We start from the raw sequence: 23,808 nt of genomic DNA, 5'->3' as shown, positions 1-23,808 counted from the left end.
TAATAATATAATAGAAATATTATAAATAAATAGCATAAAATGGTAATAATAACTATATTATTAATTCCACCACTCTTTAGATCACTTATTTTCACTTCACAAAGCTCCAATATTTTCCTTAGGTTCCATTCTTCCATCTCACCTCTTCGATGGGTAGGTCCTGGAGCTGTGGTAAGGAGCAAGACAGGATTCCAATAAGGAATGGAGTAGGTGAACACACGATGTCAATCATAGATGCTGGCAGGACTGGGATGTAAGTATGCTGCCAGGTGAATGGATACAGTGTAGCTACCACAGCATGGCCACATTTTGACAGGGTGCTAGCCAGAGGAGAAAACAAATGGTGTCACATATATATGGAGGACATTTCAGATATTACATTAAAGAATTAAAAATTGATGCTGGTTAGTGATCATAGATTAAGAGCTATGTGAATAGTCATTAATTTTTAACATTTTACTTAAAATTTAAACTTAATTTACTGAAAATGGTCAACTCAATCCAGCTTTTCTCCACAATTTCTCATGTAAAAAAACAGAGTGCTTAGAAAAGCACTACCAACTTTTGACAATAGAGTAAGCAAAATGGATTTAAAAGAGAAATTTATTACAACCCAAAAAGTCATTGGTATAGCCTAATGCAAGTGGCTTTCTGATGATTTCAACCATTTGAAATTATCCATGCCACTATATACCACTAGATAATTGAGACATTGATCCTACATTTTAAAAATATGCCCAAATTTTAAAATTTGGAACAAATAAAACACCCGTGTGAAGTAACATGTTTCACTTATTTCTTACCTTAGGCTGTTGGCAACAAAGATCACCCTACGCTCCAAAAGGAGAGAGGCACAGACCCGGATGAGATGACACACACTCAAGCACTTAAAGAGACATTCAAAGTCAACATGTTCCAGTCGGGAATCTAGTGGTCGGCAGAGCTCAATGGACTGAAATGCAAGAATTTGAATCAGGGGAGCTAATGCTGGAAAACAGTCCCTAATGCCAACGCTATGGATCCTACTATTCTTATGTAAGTTAACTTCAAGAAAGAAGGTCTGCCACATGGAGTTTGCGAAGCTTCCTACACTAATGCCAGGATCCAACGGCTTATTTTTGTGCTGTAAATTAAGATCCTTTATTCCTTCTGATAATAGTATGTACAGTCTTCATTTATCACATTGAAATTGCCATTGCAAAGCGACTCAATCTATGTATGGTAGAAAATCTCTGGGTCCTGGGTCTAGGAACAACTGTGTCACAGATCAACTGGATATTTCTCCAGGGCTTTATGGAAATAAAACATATTCTTTACAGTTTATGGAAAAGGGAAATCTATGCCCTTGGGCTCTGGAAACTCTGCCTACTAGTGTAAGTCCTGCTTTTTAGCGGCTATCAAATCTTCAAAATGAGCTAACTTACCCCATCTCCAGCCCCAGGGAGGTAACTCTTAACAGTGATGGTGCGTCCAGGAGCTGGGAAGGGAGCTTCCATGACACTTCGCATGAATGGGTAAACAAGGGCTGGAGACATTTCTCTTCTCTTCTCTACTTCATCCAGAATCTACACATGCAAAATGTTATTTTATTGTGGACTAAGTTAAAAAACATAAAAGAATTCTTTTACAGGAACTGCCAAACCTGGTGTACTGTAAACTTTAAAATAACCCAAATAAGATTTAAGACAGATAAGCTTCCGCAATCAGTAAGCATCGTATCTCTTGGGAGGTATCATTATAAATCAACTTATTTTTACAAGAGAAGGCCCTTTTCAGCTCACTAAGGGAGGGGCAAATTTGGTCTAAGAAAGTCATGAGACAAGATAAGCTTTGGACTATGTTGTCCCTTAAGTTGAAAATATTAGCAAACCAAAATGAAGATGATATAGCAACGGCAAATGGATTAGAGACTAAGTTTAAGCCCTAAGGCATGTGGTTCCTACTTTACTAATACGGAACCTTTCTCAAGTAATATGTTAAAGTCTGTGCCACTTAACATTGAGAGCTCAGAAAGAATACCATTCTTCATAGAGCTCATTCTCCACTCACCTTTGAAAAAAGATTGAAGCAGCCTAGGCGACTAACCATGCAGTATACCTCAGGGAGTCGCTTTCCTCGGCCTTCTGGCTAAAAGGTAAAAATGATGACAAAAACAGCAAATTCAGCCTGCGTAAGTTTTTATTAATACTAATTTGGACTGTTAATTATCTTTTACTACTCTTTAGTAGAGAGCAGGAACCAAGGCTCTCACCTTCAGTGAACACTGAAAGATGTGAAAAGTGCTAAAAATGATAGCATTATTTATTCCAGGTTTAGTGAAGGCATCTAAGCAAGAAAAAAGCCCTAATATGGCTGGTGAGTAACTCAGAGATCTCCTTCAAGTAGCAATTACTTCCTCTATTATAAATAAACAAAATAAATTTTGCTAACTATGTTAGCAATTACTTCCTCTATTATAAATAAACAAAATAAATTCATACCCTGTCTTTTCTAGAACACTCCATAGTTAACCTTACCTTGCTCTTGCTGTTTAAAACTAATACAGCTTCCTTAATACACAGATCATTGAATATCCCTTAAACTCACCTAGACATAGTTTCTGAAGTTCCTACTCTGATTCCATTGTTCCTTGACCCCTGTCTGTAACACAAATTTGGTACTTACCAAGAGCTTCTTACAGTAGCCAAACCACCGGCTTCCATCTTCACCAGTCAAGACAAAGGAGAATGTTTCACTGAAAAAAGAACCAACAGTTAGTTCAGGATCCAAACAACCACTTATGGCATTCTCCATGGAACAAACAATTGAAAACTAGAGTCCAACAGCAGTCATTTTGTGATCTAAGAGGAGGCATAATATTACATTCATTGCAAGTCACATTCCTCCTAAGGAATGCCCAGGCCTTAAGAACATCTTGCCTTGTACTGGAATGACAGCATAGGTATGGGATAAGCTGTTGATGTTGCTTCCTTTTGTTTTCTCATTCATCTACTCTAGGTATTAATCAGGCTTATTTTCATTAAAACTTACTTTTATTTTTTAAAACAGAGTCTCACTCTGTTGCCCAGGCTGGAGTGCAGTGGTGCAAACAGCTCACTAAAGCCTGGACCTCTGGGCTCAAGTAATCTTCCTACCTCAGTCTCCCAAGTAGCTGGAACTACAGGTGTGTCCCACCATGCCCTGCTGATCTTTTAATTTTTTGTAGAGATAAGGTCTCAAACACCTGGGTTCAAATAGCCTTTCCTCCCTCCCAAAGTGCTTGGGGTTATAGACATGAGCCCCTGCATCTGGCCTTATTTTCCTTTTGTTGAATGCCCAATTTAGTCAAACACACATGTAAGCTACAAACACTTCTGATAAGTCACTTCTCCAGTTCCAAATTCTTCTCTTTAGTTCTGAGAGGCTGTATGGAGCAGTGATAGGCAAAGGATTACATCCTTGGTATATAAAAATTAGTAGAAAAAATATCAACTCCTTATTAGACACATGGGCAAAAGATATGCATAGACAATTTGCAAAATGAAAACCTAAATATGCCCAACTAAGAAACTCAATAATCAAAAAAGTCACTTTTTTTTTTTTTAGAGACTGTGTCTCATTAAATAGAACTTCCTCTTCTGAGGACTTATTTTTCTTTTCTTTTCCTTCCTTCCTCCCTCCCCCACTTCCCTCCCTTCTTTCTTTCCTCCCTTCCTCCCTTCTTTCCTTGCTTCTTGGTCTTCCTCTATTGCCCAGGCTGGAGTGTTGTGGCACAATCATAGCTTGCTGCAACCTTGACCTCCTGGCCTCAAGTGATCCTCCTGCCTCAGCCTCCTGAGTAGCTGGAACTACAGTGTACACCACCATGCCTGGCTAGGATTTTTGTATTTTCTGTAGAGACAGGGTCTTTTTTTTTTTTGAGACGGAATTTCGCTCTTGTTACCCAGGCTGGAGTGCAATGGCGCGATCTCGGCTCACCGCAACCTCTGCCTCCTGGGTTCAGGCAATTCTCCTGCCTCAGCCTCCTGAGTAGCTGGGATTACAGGCACGCACCACCATGCCCAGCTATTTTTTTTGTATTTTTAGTAGAGACGGGGTTTCACCATGTTGACCAAGATGGTCTCGATCTCTCGACCTCGTGATCCACCCGCCTCGGCCTCCCAAAGTGCTGGGATTACAGGCTTGAGCCACCGCGCCCGGCAGAGACAGGGTCTTGCTGTGTTGCCCAGGCTGGTCTCAAACCTGGCCTCAAGTGATCCTCCCAACTTAGCCTCCCAAAGTGCTGGGATTACAGGTGTGAGCCACTGCACCTGGCCTAAATCCAAACTTGAACAATATGTGTATGTCTGCATTTGGCTAAAAATAAAAATTTGAAGGGAATATGACAAAATATTTACAGTGATTACCTTTGAGTAACCAGATTGCCAGTGATCTATAATTTCTGCTTTTTATTTACTCTTCTGTATTTCCCAACTATTCTAGAATAAACATACATAACTTACTGGGGGGGAAAGGCAGCCACAGAGCAGCCAGGCCAATATAAAAGGTGCTGTTTACGCAGGTAGCAGTGCGATGGACAACAGAACAGCATCGACAGTGATGGCTGAGAGACGAAGAGTGTCAATCAGGCTAAACTGGTTATGAGACATTGCAGCTTCATCTGGAGGTAATGCGAAGTTGAAGTGCAGAGCTTTTTAAGCAACAGCTGAGGCTACTATCCAGCAGGTCATTGGCATGTGGTATGATTCAACTAATCAAGCTTTTCAAACTAAATGGCATCATCAATAACTACAGTTTTGAACAAAGCAGGCATCTATTAATATTTACAAGCAGAATTCAGAGATGATGATAGTTTATTAATTAAAAATAGTCATTTCCTCTAGATACCTGGAAGAAATTCTTTAACACTTCATTTCTTAATATACTACACTTCCCGAACAGCAGCCTCACTCTGTACAGGTTCCACAGGGGAACATATAAGCTGGGCTGTGGATTCTTCTGTTAATTTGAAAGAGAAAGAAGATAAAGACATTGCTCTGTTTTATCTCTGTTTCTAGGTTGAGTCTCAGTATCCAAGTCTTTTTTCCTTTTTTGTCTACTTGGGAGCATTTCCGATAGTATGTAAAGTAGAACTTTTTTTTTTTTTTTTTTTTTTTTGGTAGAACTGGCAAATTGAAGCACCTCTCAAATTTGTTTTCCTTTTGACACTGCAATTATTCCATGTTTTTCTTTTTTTAAGTCCCACATAGGAAATGTTTTAATTCTGCTTCTTCCTTTCCTCCCACCACATCCTTGACCTGCCACAGTATTCACATAGCTTCACTACTGGTCCTGCCCATTTCTCAAATACTCTGATTTATTCAGTCCTAATGAATAGAAATCAGATAAATTAGCCCATTTACCTCTTGAGTTCTGAGGTTGGCACCCAGTCCTTTGAATCAGGAAAACAAAATTTTGGGATAACTTTGAGCCTCTCTTCTGTGTCTTTGGACTGCTTATAGCCATGATCATCCTGAAAAAGATAACACGATAGGCGACCATTATACTTTGTAATTGGGGAGTAGAAATAAAAAACTCAGTCTAATCTCAGGAAAAAAAAGGTCTCTGATAAGCCTGAGCAGTTGCTGATAAGCCTCAGCATGGTTTTGTACTGCTTAACAATATTTAATAATCAATTCTGGAAATCACTGAAGATGCACTGAGAACAGAGTTACTAAGAAACAAGAATCCTATTTTTACATAGAAATGGTACCTGTGTATATCTCAGAAGCTATGTATGACAGATGAGTGAAAAGTTTCCTGCCAAGAGGTAAAATCTTAATGCAGGATTTACACACTAATGGGAAGCCAGTATTTTTATGAACAGTGTGACATAAGATAAAAATCCATTCTTCAATGCACTGAGAACAAAAACCTAGTCAGCTCAAGATACTTTCTAATCAACAATCAAAGAAACTTTGAAATGGCAGATGAACGTTATTTAGAAAAGATAGCGGCCAGATGCACTGGTTCATGCTTGTAATCCCAGCACTTTGGAAGCCCAAGGTGGGGACATCACTTGAGCCCAGGAGTTGGAGACCACCCTAGGCAACATGGTAGAACTCCATTTCTATAAAAAATTAAAAAGTTAGCTGAGTGTGGTGGCACAGGCCTGTAGTCCCAGCTACTCAGGAGGCTGAGAAGTGGAAGGATCTCTTGAGCTCAGGAGGACGAGGCTGCAGTGAGCTGTGACTGCACCATTGCACTCCAGCCTGGGTGACAGAGAGAGACCTGTCTCAAAAAAAGAAAAAACTAAAGATACTATTCTGAGAATCCACCCCATACATAATCGTTTCCTTTAGCTTACAATCTTTGCTACCTAATTGCTGGTTTGCAACTTCTTGTAAAATTTTAGCATGGCAGACCCTTTTGCATAAGTCTGGTATTACACTACATGACGGTCTAAATTTCAGTAAATCAGACATTTAGAAATTAGTATGACCTGTCCTCTATGAAAACAAGCCCCTAAGTCTAATTACCATATCGCCTTCAGATAACTAATAAAAATGACCTCTCCTTTAATTTCTTTTTTGTTGTTGTTGAGAAGGTCTTGCTATGTTGCCCAGGCTGGTCTCAAACTCCTGTATGCCAGTGATTCTCCCGTCTTAGCTGCCCAACTAGCTGGGATTACAGGCATGTGCCACTGTGCCTGGCTCCTTTAATTTCTTAAAAAAAAAAAAAAAAAACTTTGTAGCCATTCTGGGTCACTTAACAGTGCTATGACATTGTACTTTCAGGCTACATTGAGGAATTTTATGCAAAATTTAACTTACTGATTTGTTTACTGTAGGGGTATTTTTGAGGACTTTTTGAAAATAAGAATCCATGTAGGAAATGTCTCTTAGATTCCAGTACAGTTGTACTTCACTAAGCTTTTTTAGTGAAACATGTAATTCAGGGATACAAACCCAAAAGTCCTAAAGTGGCCAAGAAGATTACTTAAATGAGAGAAGTGGTCCAAGTAATAAGCAGAAAAGTGAGTAAATGTCCCTATTATAGGGATGGCTCCTTACTAAGGAAAACTACATAATTGAGAAAGCATAATGCAAAATGAAAATGTGGAGCCCCTTGTTCAAAAAGCAGAAAAAATTAAATGTAAAATATAAAACATCTTTTCTTCTGTGGCCTCTCTACCTCTAATGGAGTTTTTATTTGCTATTTAATGTCACACTCCCTTAGGCACGAGAATCCCTGGGGATGAGTGTAGACTCTCACGAGCATGCAGGTGCTGCAGTTTGCAATCTGGTGCACAAATGGCCCAGTAGGTGCTGGGTTTCCTCTCCGGGCAGCTGTGGAATTGAGACTCTGTGTTTTGACTGGGGTTTGGAAAGCTAGCCATCTCCCCTTCCTATGGGGCCACCATTCCAACTCACAGCAGTTGAGCAACCCCCCCAAAAGTCACCCACGGGTGGCAGTACCAGCCCAGGGCAGGGAAAGCTGCCCCATGCCTTGCCTGGAGATGTTGCAGGGCAATGCTGGCCTGATCCTAACCCTCCCGAAGCTTGTGCCCAGACATGGGAGAAGGTGACAGAAGTCATTGAGTAGAGGTGGAAAAGGCACTTGCTAGGGCCCAGGGAATCAGGCAGTGGAGAACAGGACAAGAGAACTCATCCTAGGGGAGCAGCAGCAGGTGACACTATGCATGAACTTAAGCTTTAGGATCTTGGCACATGTCCAATCTTCCTATCAGACTTCATTTAGAAAACACAAATTCAAAGATAAACTTATTTAGCATTTCAAGATGGTGACTGCAGATTATGAAACTATACACACAGGGCCCTTCTGAGTGGGGTCCTTATGTAACTATACTGGTCACCTGCTCTGAAGTCCTGCTCCTAAAATAAAGCTTCAACCCATTCCCGACACTTAGGAATGCAGACTGTGTTGGCAGTCTTTCCAGTTTCTCAGGAAAAGGCAGAAATACAGATTTGTATGTGAAATTTGATTGTCAAATGTTGGCAACAAAAATTATTGTTGTTACTTTTACACAAACACTATGCAAAGCAAAAGAAACGCAACCAGGTCTGTGGGCTTAACTGATTCATAGGCTTACTAAGCTCTGTGAAGCAGAGACCAAGAAGATCTTTTTCAGTAGTATTCCCATCATTGAATCCTGGCAAATATTAGGTATTTTTAAAATATTTGATTAAATGAATAAATAATTTGTTTTAAAATTCAGAAAGCATAATGCAAAATGAAAATGTGGAGCAATTTAAAAAGGTAGAGCAAACTAAATATTGTTAATAATAATGGCTACCAAAAATTAATACCTACCACCATTTATTGAGTGCATACTATGTGCCAGGGATGGCATTAAGCACTTTATATACATTATCTCACTAAATCCTTACTAATAATGTATAACATCATATTAAGCTTTGTATACACCAGACACTTTTCTAAATGCCTTATGCAAATTAGCTCATTTAATCCTTACAGCAACTCAGAGAGGTAGACAGTATTTTGATTATCCCCATTTTACAAATTAGGCAACAAGACACAGCGTGGTGGCTCACGACTGTAATCCCAGCATTTGGAAGGCCAAGGTGGGCGGATCACTTGAGGTCAGGAGTTCAAGATCATCCTGGCCAACATGGTGAAACTCTGTCTCTACTAAAAACATAAAAATTAGGCGGGTGTGGTGGCACATGCCTGAAGTTCCAGCTATTCAGGAGGCTTGAACCTGGGAGGTGGAGGTTGCAGTGTTGCAGTGAGCCGAAACTGCACCACAGCACTCCAGCCTGGGCAACAGAGCGAGACGTCATCTCAAAAAAAAAAAAAAAAAAAAAAAGAAAAGAAAAGAAAAAAAGAAAAAGGAAAAGAAAAGTAACTGCTTAAAGTCACAGAACTAGTAAGTAGCAAATGCAGAGTTTTGGCACAGAGTCCATGCTCTAAACCACTACCCTATTCTGTCACATTTATTATTCCCCTCCTTAAGGATGAGCAAACAGATTTTGTAACTTGTTAAAAATTATTGAGTGGTAGAGCCAAAAACAAAACAAAACAAAAACAAAAACAAAAAAGGTCACTAGGAAAATGAGCTTGTTTTGTTTTGCTGGGTTGCAGCTCACACTAAACATAAGACATTATCAAAGCCACCAGATCCTACCACAAGTACAGTATTGGTAAACATGGTTGAGATAACAAAAACCAAGAGGACAGGAAATAAATGTACACAGAGACACAGGAACATTCATGAATGCCTCTTGGCCTCCTCGTACCCACCTTGCCAGGGAATTGTTGTATGACCTGGGGAATATAGCTTATTCCTGATGGTTTCTTCTGTAGAGACACCACCACAAAAAGTTCAAACAGCTGCTGCTCCTGTAATTCAATAAGATCCCGCTCCAAGGTCTGGTAGTGAGGATTCCTCTTGGAAGACTGTTGCAGTTGTGCTAAACGTTTATGGCGATCTGTAATGAAATCGTGGAGTGATGTTTTTCCTCTATAGCCCTACCTTCCTTCTAGCACCCAGATGTCATGACCCACACAGGATTAATCTTCACACAGTCACTGCTGAATGAATGTTGAATGACCAGTATCTGCCACAGAGACATACCTGTTAGGGCTATGACATACTCGAGGGAATAAGTGCAGACCCTCACAAGTGCACCGGGGCCTCACTCTGCTTCTGGCTAGCAATGGGACTGGCATTCCATGTGCCAACCAATACACTATGTATGTCCCAACAAATAATCTGTGCTATCTCATCTTTCACGCCTAGACTGATAACAGATGCCACTGCTGGGAATGTCATGAAATAACAGGGTGGCAGGGGACAGAGATAAGATAAAAGAATTGAGTCCTACAGAGGGTTAAGTACAGAAAGGGGTGAGTTTGATAACTTTTTTTTTTTTTTAGATGGAGTTTCGATCTTTTTGCCCCAGCTGGAGTGCAATGGTGTGATCTCAGCTCACCACAACCTTCACCTCCCAGGTTCAAGGGATTCTCCTGCCTCAGCTTCCCTAGTAGCTGAGATTACAGGCATGTGCCACCACGCCCAGCTAATTTTGTATTTTTAGTAGAGATAGAGTTTCACCATGTTGGTCAGGCTGGTCTCGAACTCCTGACCTCAGGTGATCTGTACACCTCAGCCTTCCAAAGTGCTGGGATTACAGGTGTGAGCCACCATGCCTGGCTGAGTTTGATAAATTAAAACAAAAATTATCCTCACATTGAAGAAACTGTCCAGTTCCCTTCCCTCCTTGTCATATATTACTAACAATGACTATCTGCTTGTGTCAGTAAATGGTGCTACATGCAAAAGAAAAAAATGAAGTGGAAGAAGACACCCATTAGCAGACTATTTTTCAAAAGAATAAAATTATGGAAGCATACTATTTAAACACTCATAGCAATACCACTCAAAACTGGATAGTATCTATCCTCTATTCTCATTTATCTGTAAATTTTGAGCAATCTGGAGTAGTACCCACTGAAGGAAACTGTGGACTTGCAGAAGAGATAGTCTGTATGTCCCAGTGATTTGCTTATGTTTCATTCTGAGCCACTGATAGACTTAACCTCTAATTGTCTTTTCTTTCTTTTTGATAGAATGCATTCTTTCCCCAAAAAGTTATACTATAGATCAAAATATTAAAAGCATTAAAAAAAATGCTTCTGGGAGTGGCCCCCCAGAATTATCCAGCACATTCAATGCTCTAGGCAAAGCTTTACTTAACCCAAAAGGCTCAGTTCAAGTCAAGAAAATTTTAGGTTCTGTTTCTCAGCAGTAACAGCACTAAATTAGTCATCTTTACACATCTAGGCTGAACCTGATGATTATTAAGTTTCACCTTCAGTCAGGCTATGGAATCAAACACCTGAAGCAATTCAGGCCAGTGGAGGGAGCACAAGACTATTAATCATAAAATTAGGGTGTCAGACTTGGAACTGCCCTGTACTCAGCTTTAATAATTCAGGTCTTCCACTTTTTCCATGCCTTAGTATGTCAGTCACTTAAATAGGAACTAGACAACTTGCCATGATAACTAGATAACATCATCATTAGATGAAGGCTGAAGGCACCATGAAGTGCTTGGACAAATGTATTCGGAAATGCACAGTGCATTCTATATTCTACTAGAAAGTAAACAGTCCAATAATCAGGAATACAAATGCCTAGGAATAACAAATAGATGTTTCCTTTTTCAGTGCCAGAGATACCAAAGTTGCTTAAATAATTACACTTGAGCGACTATAAAAAATCAGATATTTACTGCTAAGTATTCATCTCAGAGGATGATTCACACACTGTTTTGGCTGCTGGGAAACTACTGCATATATGTCTAGACATGTAGCTCTCTGCCGCTCCCCTAAGAATATTCCATCGAAAGAACCACACTGTTCTGCCTCGCTCCACTATGGGAGACTTTTAATGCTGTCAAACATCTGACAGCGTACTGTTCAATTCCTCAAACCTCAACTGGTTCTGAAAATAAGGAAATCAACTACCAAATGAAACTTCACATGGGGAAAACTATGCTTAGTCACAAAGGTAGGTGCCACTCCACCTAAACCATGATCATCACAAGAACGGGAGCAGCCCCATTGACTCACTCACTCTTTGGCAGATACTCGGCATCACTTTCGTTCCCACTGGTTTCACCTGAAAAAAGAGAAAGAGTTTCCATTTGTATTGTCCAACAGTAGGAAGTACATAAGGACGAGAGCAATGTAAACCCACAGACCTGGGGACTTGGAGTAAGGAATAATAAAGCTGCTGAGCCTTTCTCCAAACCACTTGGTTGTATCAGGTTAGGATAGTTACTAAAAGAGAGTAAGCGGCTCAAAGAAGAAATTACTACATCTTCCCACATCCTATTTCACTCCTCGGCTCCCCTCTCATCCCCAATTCTAGAAACGAATTGCATTTCAGACCAGTTTTAAGAAGTCTAGTTCAGAGTGGATTCTATTTCTATATCCACATACTTGTCTATATATTCCAAATAAAGTATCAAAGGTAAACACCACAAGGGCTAAACAAAAATCTAAACACCAACCAGACTCAAAATTTAGAATAATAGGAAAACGCGGGAACTAGGAGATATTACTACGTCAGTCAGTCTACCTCTTCTATGATGTCTCTAAACTACTTCTAGTCCATATTGATCTTTCCTTTACTACGAATTCTCATAGTACTCATACTGCTTTGAACTATTCTCACTTTCCCCAATCAGATTTTAAGTATTTTGAGCATAAGGGGCTATGTTGTTTTCACAGGGGCGTGTTTTGTGTAATTCTGGGCACACAGACAATTCACACACACACACACACACATGCACGTGCGTGCACACACACATACACACAAAGCAGCTTTTAAAATAAATGAGTGAAACATTTCTAGATTAAGTTTGAAAAGTTAAAGCAAAATAGAAATGCAAAGAAAGGGAAAACCTTTAAATGTATCAGAAAAAATAAGGCCTAGAAGTCAAAAGTGAAATTTGATTATATAAACTTGTATCTAATTTAAGAATCAGTATTAAACTCAAAAAGTGAAAAATAAACTGGGAAAACATTTGTAAACACATTGCAGATACAAGGCTAAGTTTCTTAATATTCAAAGAACTGTTAGAAATCAAGAAGAAAAAGCACAGAGAAAGGAAGAAAGGGTGAGAAAAGGCAATTCATAGAAAAAGATTTATAAATTGTTGATAAACATGAAAATGCCCCAAATCATAATGAAATAAGTGTAAATTAAAACAATAAACAAGACATACATTTTCATCCATGATGTTGCCATAAAAGGCAAACCACCATGGCATGTGTATACCTTTGTAACAAACCTGCACATTCTGCACATGTCCCCAAAACTTAAAGTATAATAAATAAATTTTTGAAAAACCACACACACACACACACACACACACACACACACAAAGAGACTTAGTTAAGTAAGGTGTGATCTTGGCTCACTGCAACCTCCACCTCCCAGGTTCAAACAATTCTCCTGTCTCAGCCTCCCGAGTAGCTGGGATTGCAAGCATGAGCCACCATACCCGATAATTTTTGTGTTTTTGTAGAGACAGGGTTTCACCATGTTGCCCAGGCTGGTCTCAAACTCCTGGGCTCAAGTGATCCACTCACCTCAGCCTCCCAAAGTGCTGGAATTACAGGTGTGAGCCGCCATGGCTGGCCACTAGCTAAATAAAATTATTTTACATCTCTGCAATGAAATACAGTACATCTATGTGGATCTCTATATGTTGATACTGAAGGAGCTCTGAAATACATTAATTAAGATTTTTTAAATAGGAAGGCATACAAAGTCTGAATAGCGTAAGAGTATTTGTGTAGAAAATGCATTTGCATGCACTTAAAATTTTCTAGGTGTGCAAGGAGGAGGTTTGGAAAACTCTGGCTTTTCATTTTATAGTAAGGAATAAGAGGACATTAAAATAAATGCTGCCTATTCTTAAGATAGGTGGGAAAGACCCATAAGAGATGTTACCAAAAAATGCTTATTTAAATATTGCATATCATGTATGTGTTATAACTCAAAATTAACCACCATGACAAAAAGTATGGTGTGACTATAAAATATTATTCAGAGAAAGAAACAAACACTGTGAGCTCCTGGTCCTATCTATAGTCTTAGCACCAGGTACCTCTTAGAAACTTAGGAAGTGTTTGGAAAGAAAGAAAGAAGAAAGGGAGAAAGGCAATATAACCAGAAAAGCCCTTATAAAAGATCATTTAATTGGCTTTAATATATTCAAATCTATGAGTTTTGACAACCTATATTCTAAGACAATGAATGAAGGTTGGGGGGATTATGAGCCAAGAGAAAAATCTACTGAGAATCCACAGGGATCAAAAAAATACCAGCATGTCCTCTTTTAATATGAGACTTCAACACACAAAATTATAATGACAGAATTGAAGAAGGTGGATCAGTTATTTTGAAATCCTGAAAACTGAAAGTTAGACATATTTAGGGCCAGGTATGGTGGCTCATGCCTATAATCCCAGCACTTTGGGAGGCTGAGGAGGAAGGATCGCTCGAGCCCAGGAATTCAAGAACAGCCTGGGCAATATGGTTAAATTTTGCCTTTACAAAAAACTAAAAATTAGCTGGGTGTGGTGGGCATGAACTTATGATCCCAGCTACACAGGAGGCTGTGGCGGGAGGATTGCTTGAACCCAGAGGCTGCAGTGAGCTGTGTTTACATCATTGCATCCCACCCTGTGTGACAGAGTGAGACTCTGTTTCAAAAAAAAAAAACCGAAGAAATATTTAGGTTGGAATATATTCAGTAAACTCTAGCATGGACTTCAGAGTAGGTGAATATCATTATCTATTCTATTAGGCATTGTTCATATACAGACAAAAGCTTAAGGAGGAAAATGAAAATCTGAGAACTATGATGATAGATAAAGCCGGGAAATCCTCAGGCACAAGAGAAACCCCTCTGGTGCACTGGAAGAGTTGGTCACAGAGGTAGGTAAGTGTAAATGCTTATTTTCTTTGAGCCATGAGTGAAGTGCTACAGTGTGGAGGCTGTTTCTTTTTTCTTTCTTTCTTTTTTTTTTTTTTTGAGACGGAGTTTCGCTCTTGTTACCCAGGCTGGAGTGCAATGGTGCGATCTCGGCTCACCGCAGCCTCCGCCTCCTGGGTTCCGGCAATTCTCCTGCCTCCGCCTCCTGAGTAGCTGGGATTACAGGTGTGCGCCACCATGCCCAGCTAATTTTTGTATTTTTAGTAGATCCGGGGTTTCACCATGTTGACCAGGATGGTCTCGATCTCTTGACGTCGTGATCCACCCGCCTCGGCCTCCCAAAGTGCTGGGATTACAGGCTTGAGCCACCGCGCCCGGCCTCCTTTTTTCTGTTAACTTTTGTTTTGGACAGCCAAGTTGCCTAGAACTTGAAGGATTTTTTTTTTCTTTTCAACATTAATACAGTTTTTAAAATTTTTGGTTCTTCAAAAATTTGTCATAGAGCCAAATTTACTAAAATGTTCCTAATTCACAAGGCATGGACATACAAATAAATTAAAGGCTTGGTAATAAGCTACTTAGAAATACCTAAAGAGTGGCCAGGCACAGTGGCTCATATCTGTAATCCCAGCACTTTGGGATGCCAAAGTGGGCAGATCATGAGGTCAAGAGATCAAGGCCATCCTGGCCAACATGGTGAACCCCATCTCTACTAAAAAAAAAAATACAAAAGTTAGCTGGGTGTGGTGGCACGCACCTGTAGTCCCAGCTACTCAGGAGGCCGAGGCAAGAGAATCGCTTGAACTCGGGAGGCAGAGGTTGCAGTGAGCCAAGATCACGCCACTGCACATCAGCCTAGAGACAGAGCGAGACTGTCTTAAAAAAAAAAAAAAGAAAGAAAACAACACCAACGACTACAACAAAACCAAAAGAGAGATACCTGAGGAGTAGTTATGAATAGACCGCTGTTAATCTGAGAAAATGTTAATGTTTTGCAAGCACTTGTCCTGGCCCCAGTGTCATGATAATTTACATAATTTGCAATTTAAAATTTATTTCCTTATCTATAAAACAATGAAAATACTATCTTCCACAGAGTTATTTAGAAACTTAGTAATAATGCATCGGAAAAGATGCAGCACAATATCTGGCACTAGTTTTCATTTTCTATATCTAGTTTTAAATTACACACAAAAAAACCTTTGACAATACCATTGCTGAAGATAAGGAAATACATGGAGAAGAGATGGTTAAACTGCTAAAAATCAAGATTTATGAGAAAATTGACTGTTGATGATAGAAAAAGACAAGACTTTGTGGAGTCATGCTCCTTGATTCAAATCTATGCTTCCTCCTCTGTCTTAGCTTGTTTGTAAAATTATGATAGTCCCTACCTCCTAGTATTGTCATATGTTATACATGAAGTAAAATATGTAGAGAAACTATTACTTCATTCCACAAATGTTAGCTTCTATTAATAACAATGACCAAAAAAACCAAAAATGACCAAAAGTATTTCTTCCCCTGAGAAGATTGAAACATGTTTTAGTAACTGCCTTTCAAAATATGAAAACTCATATTAAAAACAGTGACCAGTTGATTTTGATCAGCACATAGTCAGAAAGAGATTTAAGATATAACACAAAAGATTTTATTTTCAGATAGTAAGTTGTTAGAACATAAAATAGATTTTTAAAGGTAATTAAGGAAATTCTGGCTGGGTTTGGTGGCGCATGCCTGTAATCCCAGCACTTTGGGAGGCTGAAGCAGGCGGATCATTTGAGATCAGGAGTTCAAGACCAGCCCGGCCAACATGGTAAAATCCCATCTCAACTAAAAATACAAAAAATTAGCTGGGTGTGGTGGCATTTGCCTGTAATCCCAGCTCCTCAGGAGGATGAGGCAGGAGAACTGCTCAAACCTGGAAAGCAGAGTATGCAGTGAGCTGAAATCTCACCATTGCACTCCAGCCTGGGTGACAGTATCAAAAAGAAAAAAAAAAGAAAATTCTGTCTTTAGAAGTCTGCAAAAAGAAAAAATATTCTCCTTTGCTATGACTTCGCTGTTGTTTCTCACTAAGGAACTGAGAAACAAAACTTGCTAAAACAAACAAACAAACAAAAAAAAACCCTGTCTCTATTAAACATACAAAAAATTAGCCAGGGATGGTGGTGGGTGCTTGTAATCCCAGCTACTTGGGAGGCTGAAGCAGGAGAATCGCTTGAACCAGGGAGGTGGAGGTTGCAGTGAGCTGAGATCATGCCATTGCACTCTAGCCTGGGCAACAAGAGCAAAACACCGTCTCAAAAAAAAAAGACATACCCGAGACTGGGAAGAAAAAGAGGTTTAATTGGACATACCATTCCACATGGCTGGGGACCAAAGGCACTTCTTACATGGTGGCAGCAAGAGAAAAACAGAAGCAAAAGTGGAAACCCCTGATAAACCCATCAGCTCTTGTGAGACTTATTCACTATCATGAGAATACCATGGGAAAGACCGGCCCCATGATTCAATTACCTCCTACTGGGTCCCTCCCACAACACGTAGGAATTCCGGGAGATACAATTCAAGTTGAGATTTGGGTGGGAGCACAGCCAAACCATATCCCCAAGCAACCAAATTAAGAATCTGGCATAAGTTTTTAAGAAAGTTCTAATGATTTATTATGAATGTTGAAATTTTCTTAATTAACAATGTAAGTTTTATCTAGGCATCTGAAGGATAAAACTTATTAAATGACTACAAGTTGAGTACCACATACCTTCAGTCTATACATGACTAATGCTTTCATACCCACCACAAAAAAGTCTATACTGATAAATGATTATAAATCAAAGTAGGACTACAAAATAGTGATTCAGTCTTTCTATGAAAATTAGTCTCATTGGTTTATGATTATTTTTTCATTCATTTATTCATCCAATAGTTATTGCTTGGCATAGAATTAAATAAAATGGATTTGAGAAACAATCCTTATCTTTTATATATATATACATGGCAATGTGGTTTGCTGCCTCTATCTCCATCACCTATATCTGGCATTTCTCCCCACGTTATCCGTCCCCAACTCCCTACCCCTCAACTGTCCCTTATCTTAAAGAAGTCTACATTTAAGTGGGATAACAGGGAAGTAAGCTGAATATTTTATTACATATCAAACATTAAGTTATATGGTGATTCTCCTCTCATACCCTGACAGCTACAGGATAGCTGGAATAGAACATAATTCTTACCTTTTGTTGGAAGTACTTCCTTTCCAGTGTAAGAATGTAACTTCACCCTCTTCTTCCCTCTTTTAGATTCAAATATGTCATCTATTTTCAATACAAGCTGAAAAAAGGATCAGAAAAATACAAATTAAAACCAACACCCACAAGTTTCACAGTTTGATGACATTCATCTATTAGGGATTCTTATTCAGAGAAAAGACCTATTTTATAAATAGAAACCTTTACCTTTTTGAATTTTGGATTTAAAATGATGATCTTTAATTAGATGATATGTTGTTCTAATATCAAGTCCACATAACATGGGGAAGGAAAGTGGGAAAGGATGTCGGATAAACCCAGCACAGGCTTTTAGATTCCTTGTCACTCCATGTCACAACATGCAGGAAATGTGGCTATTGCACTCTGTATAGTGATCAAGACTTTACTATTAAACTCAAGTTTTCACTTGCCTGGAGTAGGAAGTGGAACACTCATTTATCTGAAAGGCAGGGTGAGGCATAGTTATTTTTCCTCCCAGAAATTCTTCCAAAGGAGTGGATAAACATACTTAGAAAGCTTTTGTCAAAGGGAATATTCTCTTTGCTACTGGGAGTACTAACATTACAATTTATTTTAGAAATACGTCATAAAAATAGGAGACCCAAATATACTCAAATACAAAAAATATGTTTTTCCTTCAACCTATTTCTCAAGGAAGTAAAATCCAGACCATTTATTTTTAAATTGTTATATAATTGCTTCTCTCCATTTCATAAGTAGTTTGCATTAGAAATTTTTCTTTGCTGCTGGGAGAGATGTGTGTGTGAGAAAGACAGACAGGAGACACACGGAGAATGCAGTAAAGAAAGAGGAAAGATTCAGAGCTGACGAACAGGTACTTTTAAAAGCAGGAACTGATTAGTTTTTCTATGAATACTTTTTTTTTCTTAAAATTCCAAGCTTAAGTATCAATCCTGATTTAACATACTTAATGCCTAGAATTATAATTGTTAAGAACATTATATATGATAACGACCAATAAAGTTGAGAAAAATGCTCTTGTATTATCTTTCGTCCTTGTTTCTCCAGCCATCCTGGCAATCGACAGGCAGTGAATCAGTCCAGTACAAACCACCATCCCCTGCCAACCTCCGCACCCCCTCAAAAAAAAATGCAAGAAACATGTGCTTTCAATTCACAGATAATTACCACATTTTTGGATGAGCTTGTGCTCTTAAAAGATTTTTATCGCTGCAATTCAAGTGAAAAATTGCCAATATTTTTAAATATCACCATTACAAAAAACAAATATGAGAATCCAAAATTAAAAAGTATTAAGGGCTGTAGGAAAGACGTATGGGAATAAATATATATTTTGGGTACATAATGACCCAAAATAGCATAATTATTAATTTGCATTTGAAAAGTAGAATCAAAAGTATATTTGATATATAAATATAAAGGAAAGATAACTTCTAAAAAGGGACCAGACTGTAAAATATATAAATATATATGAAATAAAGTGATAAATGTAAATTTCTGTCATGAGCTAGGAACAAGAGCCATCTAGTTGCAAGAAATACTGTAGAATATTCTTCCTAAGAAATGATGGACGTGCTGTACACATAAAACAAACAATAAAGACCGTAGGAAATGTACTCTAGCAAGCAATGCCACACAGCTTCCACAGCAGGGAAGGAAAGAAAGGGTGGGGGAGAGGCATATGGACTAGATCAGTGAGTTGAAATTGTGAAGCCGTTTTCCTTCCAGGGATAGCTGGAGGCATCAAAAGGGAAATAAATGAAAACTGACTTTCTTATGGAATGCTGTTCCAGAAAATATTCCAAAGCCAAAATTTGTATTACATAAGGGACAGCCTAAAAAGATTTAATCCAAGTTGGGTCACAGGTAGAAATGCTGTCATGGCTTCTTCTTGCCTGACCATTAAGAATTCATAATCGTTTTTTCTCCCTACTTCTCTAAAATCCTTCAGAAAAATATTAGAAAAAGAAAAGTTAGAGCATATCACCTATAATCAGATAGAGAACAAGCTTCAAGTACTTGAGATCCATAATACATAAAATACCAAGGCATGAAATTCAAAGCACTGTAAAGCCTCATTAAACTCTATAATCCATAATAAGAACCATATCTTAAATGCAATCCTTTCAGCTGTTTGCATTCTTCTCCCTATGAACACACAATTTGTTGTTTCTGGGCCACGTGGGAGGCTGCTTCGCTGTGCCAACATGATCTACCTGAGGACAGAGTTACTGTAAGATGCCTGGCAGTTCTTTACACCTCTGTTTTTAAAATATTCCTCACCATACAGAGAAAAATAAACAGTTTTTTTTTGTTTTTTTTGTTTTTTTTTTTTCACTGAGAGAGATCAGTTTAGCTTTTAAAACCTCTATGTCTTTAACTTTTGACATAGTAAAGAGGAAGGGGCCCAAAACAGATCAGAAGAATTAAACTGTGGAATAGAATATTTCCCAAGGAACCAATCAACAGTTACTAAACCAAGATGTGATTTTTGTTTAATGTTAAAATCAGGTACAAAAATTACCTGTTAAATGAACACATATAGCTAATTCAGATAGGATTAAAGAAAGGAATAATATTTAAGTGATCTGATTTCTTCATTACAGTAGAGCAGGCGTCCCCAAACTTTTTACACAGGGGGCCAGTTCACTGTCCCTCAGACCGTTGGAGGGCCATCACATACTGTGCTCCTCTCACTGACCACCAATGAAAGAGGTGCCCCTTCCTGAAGTGCGGCGGGGGGCCAGATAAATGGCCTCAGGGGGCCGCATGCGGCCCGTGGGCCGTAGTTTGGGGACGCCTGCAGTAGAGTATCTACATAGTATTTTGTCAATCCTGAAAACACCCTGCATTACAAAAGAACAAAGCAGCAAAGAAAGTTAAAATTTTTTTCATATAATTTCTTAAGTGTTTCTACTAAAAGAAAATGCCAGTCAGTCAGGTACAGTGGCTCACACCTGTAATCCCAGAACTCTGGGAGGCCAAGGCAAGAGGATCACTTGAGGCCAGGATTTAGGACCAGCCTGGGCAATATAGTGAAACTGTCTCTACAAAATAAGTAAATAAATGAGAAAAAAAAAAAAGAGAGAGAGAGAGAGAGAGAGAAGTATGTCTGTCTGCAAGTAGTCTCAATTTCTTCATTTTGGTTGCAGTGTTTCTAGCAGAGGTGATATACAGACTTTCTATTCCCAAGTAATAGTACACAATTTCTATTCCCAAGTAATAGTTATATATATTTTTTCTCTTTGGAAAATTTTGCCCCAAATAAATGGCATATACTTTTTCATTACTGAAAATCTGTAAACTCAAGCACAAAACTGAACTCACTTTGGCAATTATATGAATGAATGAATCAGAACAACACTGAAGCCATCCTGAGAGAACACCCTTTTATATAAGATTCTGGTGCTTCCTTGAAATAGGCAGGCGATTGTATTAAGAGTTGAAGTGTAACTGAAGTGAAGTCCCTCATCTAAATCAATTTTACAAATCCATAAAGAAACTCTGGCAAAAGCCATTCATGCACTTTTCTAGCAAGAGCAAAAATGTGAAATGTTAACACTGCCTTCCAAGTCTTCTAATCCCAGTAGAACAGTTCTAACCTACTATTCATTTCAGTCTGAAGTCCACTTATTCTCATTCATGGAAATGCTGAAGTAAGAGTCAGAGAATGAAAGCACTGGAATCTTTACCCTTGGAAGATTTTTCCTTTTTCTGTTTGCAACTTCTCCAGCTCGAAAAAGCTTCCATTCAGTTAGAGTGACAGGCAAAGTAGTATCTTTTGTGAGCTTTGACCGCAAATAAGCTTGTGAGTTCTTTACTTCCATAGTCTTCCGGTGAAAAAATAGAGGTTTGGGAGGGAGCTAAAACAGAAGAAGATGTACTGGTAAATCAGCTAGTTTCGTTTCTGTTGTTTGTTTGTTTGAGATGGTGTCTCGTTCACTGCCCAGGCTGGAATGCAGTGGCACAATCACAGCTCACTGCAGCCTCGACCTTGAGCACCTCAGCCCCCTGAGCAGCTGGAACTACAGGCATGTGTCACCACATCTGGCTAATTTATATATATATATATATATATATATATATATATATATATATATATATATAGTGGAGATGGGGTTTTACCAGGTTGCCCAGGCTGGTCTCCAATTAATTCCTGGGCTCAAGCAATCCTCCCACCTCAGCTTCCCAAAGTTCTGGGATTACAGGTGTGAGCCACCATACCTGGCCAGCATCATCTAGTTAATGCCTGTGTTCTCATCCAAAGTCAAAGCTATCCCAGAAACATATTTATCCTATCTTTCATTTAAAATCATTTCAAATGAAGATAACATAATTTATTTCTCACCATTTGTAAAGAAGTTTCTCAGGTTTCTAATCCAAAGTTCCACTACAAGGTGATCAAATTCCCAGAAAACAATGGCTCACAGTTTTCATAAACTCAAGGGAACCTTTGCTTCTAGGCATCTCACACGCTTTCAGGGACTAGGCGGGTAATTTAATGGCCAAAGGTTGATGTAGACTAATAGGGAGAGGTGGGAACGATAGTGAACGGAAAAGTTCATGACTGTCTAAAGTCATACATTCAATTACTTTTGAAGTGTTAGAACAACAATGACAACAATGACAAAGCAGCAGCAGCTGTGTGCTGTCCCAAAAACAAAACAAAAATCAAAAAACCCACTACCAACCTGAAAACTTACATTTCAATGCCTCTTAGTTCTGGCCCCAGTTAAATCACCTTAATCTTTTTGTAGATACCATGAATAAGATTCTAATGCTTTCTTTAATTAATTATCTGGTTATACCTTGGGTGCTTTGAAAGCACTTTTAGGGGGTGGTAGCCTCCATGCTGAAGGGGATCTCCATACAGGTAAAGGCTGCACTGGAATATCTTCATATGGATTTTCTTTGGTGGGATCTTCAAAAATAATTTTAAAAAAAATGTTTACATGACATAATTAAATGCAAAGATAACCAGAGCTAACAAAAAACAGAAAAAACTATGTTCAGCTTTCTTATTCTACATTACTATAGGGATGTGGGTCTCCAGAGCAACAGCATTTTAAGCTTATAAAACCATTTATGTGTCAGAGAGAGGAAAATAATTCTCAAAATATTACATTACAAACATATATTTATGAGCTGAGCTGTCTATCACATTAGTTGTAAAATTCATTAGAGAATAAAATAATTTATACACCAAAGGTTTCCACGCTAAAAACAAAAACCTAGAGCAATATATGCTTGATTGCAGAAGAAAATACCATCCTACAATTAAGGGCTTCACCAAATACATAACCATTAAATTTAATTGCAAAGTTGTCAACACTTACATATGATATCTTCATAGATATTGTCCTCAGACTGTGTATAATAAAGTGCTGACCCAGAATTTCTTCCAAGATCGTCATGAATCGTCTGTGAGTTCCGATTTCGAAAGTGCTGAATATCCTCAAATTCAAAGGATTTCCTTAAGAAAGGAGATATATTTTATGATTATATCTTTCAAAACACTAATCTTTATTTTTAAAAAATATTTATTTATTTGTTATTTTATTTTATTTATTTATTTTTGAAACGGAGTCTCACTCTGTTAGCAAGCTGGAGTGGAGTGACACGTTCTCAGCTGACGGCAATCTCTGCCTCCCACGTTCAAGCAATTCTCCTTCCTCAGCCTCCCGAGTAGCTGGGACTACAGGTGTGCACCACCACACTCGGCTAAGTTTTGTATTTAGTAGAGACAGGGTTTCACCATGTTGACCAGGATGGTCTCGATCTTGATCTTGGGATCCACCTGCCTCAGTCTTCCAAAGTGTTGGGATTACAGGTGTGAGCCACTGCACCTGGCCTGTTTTATTATTATTAGCTTTTGAGATGGAATCTCAGTCTGTGGCCCAGGCTAGAATGCAGTGGCACAATTCTGGTTCACTGAAACCTGTGCCTCCCAGGTTCAAGTGATTTTCAAGTCTCAACCTCCCAAGTAGTTGGCATTACAGGCGCATGCCACCATGCCTGGTTAATTTTTTTATTTTTAGTAGAGACGAGGTTTCACCATGTTAGCCAGGGTGGTCTTGAACTCCTGGTCTCAGGTGATC

General features: G+C 38.7%; 1 protein-coding gene across 3 annotated transcripts in view; it reads right to left on the bottom strand.

The window, feature by feature from the left end:
- DENND2C (DENN domain containing 2C) overlaps positions 1-23,808 on the bottom strand; it is a 74,352-nt gene that overhangs the window by 16,392 nt on the left and 34,152 nt on the right. For all 3 annotated transcript variants that reach the window (XM_039460968.2, XM_074381221.1, XM_074381220.1), the window contains exons 3-14: positions 23,047-23,183; positions 22,519-22,631; positions 21,403-21,573; positions 17,693-17,789; positions 11,582-11,626; positions 9,244-9,431; positions 5,382-5,491; positions 2,665-2,734; positions 2,050-2,127; positions 1,425-1,565; positions 804-952; positions 143-320 (exon numbers count right to left, since the gene is read on the bottom strand). In XM_039460968.2, coding sequence (XP_039316902.1) covers positions 143-320; positions 804-952; positions 1,425-1,565; positions 2,050-2,127; positions 2,665-2,734; positions 5,382-5,491; positions 9,244-9,431; positions 11,582-11,626; positions 17,693-17,789; positions 21,403-21,573; positions 22,519-22,631; positions 23,047-23,183 — 1,477 coding nt within the window. The remainder of the gene's footprint in view (positions 1-142; positions 321-803; positions 953-1,424; positions 1,566-2,049; positions 2,128-2,664; positions 2,735-5,381; positions 5,492-9,243; positions 9,432-11,581; positions 11,627-17,692; positions 17,790-21,402; positions 21,574-22,518; positions 22,632-23,046; positions 23,184-23,808) is intronic.

The sequence above is a fragment of the Saimiri boliviensis genome, chromosome 11 (assembly GCF_048565385.1).
Source record: "Saimiri boliviensis isolate mSaiBol1 chromosome 11, mSaiBol1.pri, whole genome shotgun sequence".
Classification (NCBI taxonomy): domain Eukaryota; kingdom Metazoa; phylum Chordata; class Mammalia; order Primates; family Cebidae; genus Saimiri; species Saimiri boliviensis.
Note: the sequence above shows the minus strand (reverse complement) of the source record. Positions and strands in the feature narration are given on the sequence as shown.